The following is a 3,549-nucleotide window of genomic DNA, read 5'->3' on the forward strand; positions in this document are numbered from 1 at the left end:
CTAATACATAAAAAACAAAAAACTACCTTTCCCTAACTTGTATTGATTAGTTCTGAATACTTTCTCGACTGGAGGCTTGTTCGCGGGATTTAAAGCTATATTACAGTTAAGATACGTAGGATTTAAAACAGAATTGCAAATTGTGGCGAAATGTAAAAAAAAATGCCTAAACACAAAAAACCCAGAAGAATGTGTCCGTGACCACAGGGATTTCGTTGTGGAAAACAACAAAGGAAAGAAGGTACAAAGTGTGGTACTGTACAGTTACTACTTTGTGACAGAAAAAAACAAGCATTTTGTAAAGTACAGTAACAGAAAACAATAATTTCATACAGTACATAAAAATCGAAAGCTCTGAAAAAATTATTTACATAAAAACCGAAAATAGCTCATAATAAGCACCAAAAAAATGTAATTAATAAAAAACTAAAAACATACGTCATAAATATAATACATTTAATTCGCGTTGTGCAGTTATTGGTGGTGAGAGTTCTGTACGTCACTGTCCCTGTGTAACCTTGTTCTCATTGTTACGTCTTGGAGGTTTGCAATTAACGAGCACACCGCAGCGTTGATCCCAAGTGTCCCGCTGCTGCGAGATTGTCTTGCACGGCTCTGTTTGCTTCTCCATTTCACGACAGAAATTAAAATGAATTTCCAATGCGTTTTAAAGTTTTGTGTGAATATGACAAGTCTTATGAAAATGCAAAAAAAAAAAAAAAATGTTCACCATTACACAATTTGTCACGTGTACCCCCTAAACACGTCTTGCGTACCCCTGGGGGTACGCGTACCACAGTTTGGGAACCTCTGTTTTAGAGCATTGCTTCTCAAACTCAGTCCTGGGGACCCCCGTGGCTGCTGGTTTTCATTTCAACCGAGCTCTCAATTACTTAACTAAACCCTTCATGGAACTGATAATTTGCTTAATTAGACCTTTTAACTTGTTTTCAGCTCTTGTACAGTTGCATATTTCAAGTTAGCTATAACATTTGATAAGTAACTTGAACTGCAACTGTTTAAGAGCTGAAAACAAGTAAAAAGGTCTAATTAAGCAAATTATTAGTTCGCTTAAGGGTCTAGTTAGTAATTGAGAGCTTGGTTGGAATGAAAACCAGCAGCCACAGGGGGTCCCCAGGACTGAGTTTGAGAAGCCCTGTATTAGAGCATTTTGCAGCACTGGGGATTGCATCAAGCACCTATCTGTAGTTATTGTGGGATTCTCCCTAAAAATAAAGAGTTGATGCAAGCCAGGGTGATTCATTTGAAATGTAAATGATTTCTAAAAAACAGCTGTTGCTTATCCTGGGGATAGGCTGTTTGTACCAACCCTCTAATTGAATTGATGTGGTATTATACCATATACTTCATATACCATATTCTGCATGCATTTAATGACAGTGTCATACAAATCCTTTAACAACAAGGCCACATTCCACATCTTTAAAAAATGTTTATTATTGGGTACTTATTCTGGTAAACAGGATTGTTTTTTTTAGTCAAACCTTAGTGTTTTTTTTATTATTATTAAGTAGTCGCCAATTATTTGTATTTTTCTCCCAATTTAGAATGTCCAATTATTTTTAGGTTCAGCTCACCACCCCTGCACTGACTCGGGAGGGGCGAAGATAAACACACGCTGTCCTCCTATACGCACTGCAGGCTCACCATGCAGCCACATCAGAGCTACAGCGTCGGAGGACAACGCAGCTCTGGGCAATTTACAGGCAAACCCGCAAGCGCCCGGCCAGACCACAGGGGTCGCTGGTGCGCGGTGAGCCGAGGACACCCTGGCCGACCTAACCCTCCCTGCCCCCCGGACGACGCTTGGCCAATTGTGCAGCTCCCGTTCTCGGTCGGCAATGAAATAGCCTGGACTCGAACCGGCGATGTCCAGGCTATAGGGCGCATCTTGCACTCCACGCAGAGCGTCTTTAAACTTTGTATTTTTTTATTCCCCTTTTGTTAATTCTTTAATAAAAAGACTCAGAACTAGGAGTCGAAGGATTTATAACCAATGCTTCAAAACTATGTACTTGCCACTCATTTGCTTTATTAAAGTATTATTGAATATATATATATATATATATATATATATATATATATATATATATATATATATATAGATAGATAGATAGATAGATAGATAGATAGATAGATAGATAGATAGATAGATAGATAGATAGATAGATAGTATATATTTCACTTTGTTTTTTAAATGTAAATTAAGGATAAGTAAAATTTAAAAAAATGTTTAAAATGATTAATAAACAGCTGATGATCACATGGTCTGATGATTGCAGCTGGGCCAATGATGTGAATTTCAGTTACAACACATGATTAGGTACCAGGAAGCCACAGCAGCAACTTTTCATCTACAATGTAATTCCAAATAGAGAAAAATAAAAAAAACAGCTCTCCTTAAAACAGGTTTCGAATGCATGAAGCACATGCATGAAGCACAGTCTCCAGGGCACCCTCACAACACACACGTCCCCTTCTTTCCAGAAAAGCATCTACATTCTCTCTCATCTACATTCTGTTCTGTGTACCACTGTCTCCTAGAGTAAAAGCTTAACCAACCAGCTGTCACAAAAAAGGTCTAATTATGGAGATGCATCTGTCATTCTTTGAACACTAAAACATAACGATAATATTCTCTTTACTGGCCTTCTGATAGGTTGCAGATCAGATAGACGACTGTCGGCATAGCTTGGGTGAACAATAAGGTTTCATATCGGCAGAAAACTGTCAACAAAAGGTTCCCTTGATGTTTCCCTTGCAGAGGATCTTCTTGAAAGCCCTCCTGAAGTCCTGGTTGAAGATGGTGTAGATCACGGGGTTCAGGGAGCTGTTGCAGTAGCCGATCCAGAAAAAGAACTTGAAGACGGCATCTGGGGTCTGGCAGGTAGCAGGGCAGATGGCCGTCAAGCTGTAGAGGAAGAAGAATGGGAACCAGCAGCCAACGAACACCCCGATCACCACTGCCAACACAAAAGTGAACCTCTTCTCCCGGTTCTGCATGGCTTTGCGGCGGATGGCGCTCAGGGTAGCCTGTTTGCTCACCAGGATGATCTCCCCTCTGGCTGTGGCGATGGTGTCCCCCATTTTGATGGGGGTTGGTGAGGTGCCCTCGACTGTGTCATTGCCTGGGGAGATACCGCCATTACCTCCATCATGCACAATGTTCCTGTTTCTCCCGTTAATTCCCTGGACAAGGTCGGCGTCGCCTGGCTCTGAACTGGAAGTGGAATCATCCAAGTTCTCCCCTTTTTTATTGGGGGTCACCACCTGACGCCGCCTTCCCTTTCTTCCAACTCCGCTCCCTGTGCTTGCCTGCTGGCCCCCTGCAGAAAGGCACCCCAGTTCGGTGCAAGGTCTGGGGGCTTCCTGGAGTTTCATTGAACCCCCCTTCGGAGAGTAAGAAAGGAGAGAAGGCACTGGGGGCTGTTGTTGTAGTTGGATTTCTGGAGTGGGCACCCGGAGATGGGTTGGAGGAAAGGAGGGGCTTCGCTGGTGCCCGTTTTGCAGCACCACAGTTTCGTTCTG

General features: G+C 42.0%; 1 protein-coding gene across 1 annotated transcript in view; it reads right to left on the reverse strand.

Moving 5' to 3' along the window:
- Positions 1-2,136: 2,136 nt before the first annotated feature.
- The window catches only part of LOC117966111 (alpha-2C adrenergic receptor-like), a 3,384-nt gene continuing 1,971 nt past the window's right edge, over positions 2,137-3,549 (reverse strand). The window contains exon 1 of the mRNA XM_034911534.2: positions 2,137-3,549. This exon is cut by the window's right edge and continues 1,971 nt beyond it. Coding sequence (XP_034767425.2) covers positions 2,752-3,549 — 798 coding nt within the window. The 3' untranslated portion in view covers positions 2,137-2,751.

The sequence above is a fragment of the Acipenser ruthenus genome, chromosome 46 (genome assembly GCF_902713425.1).
Source record: "Acipenser ruthenus chromosome 46, fAciRut3.2 maternal haplotype, whole genome shotgun sequence".
NCBI lineage: Eukaryota > Metazoa > Chordata > Actinopteri > Acipenseriformes > Acipenseridae > Acipenser > Acipenser ruthenus.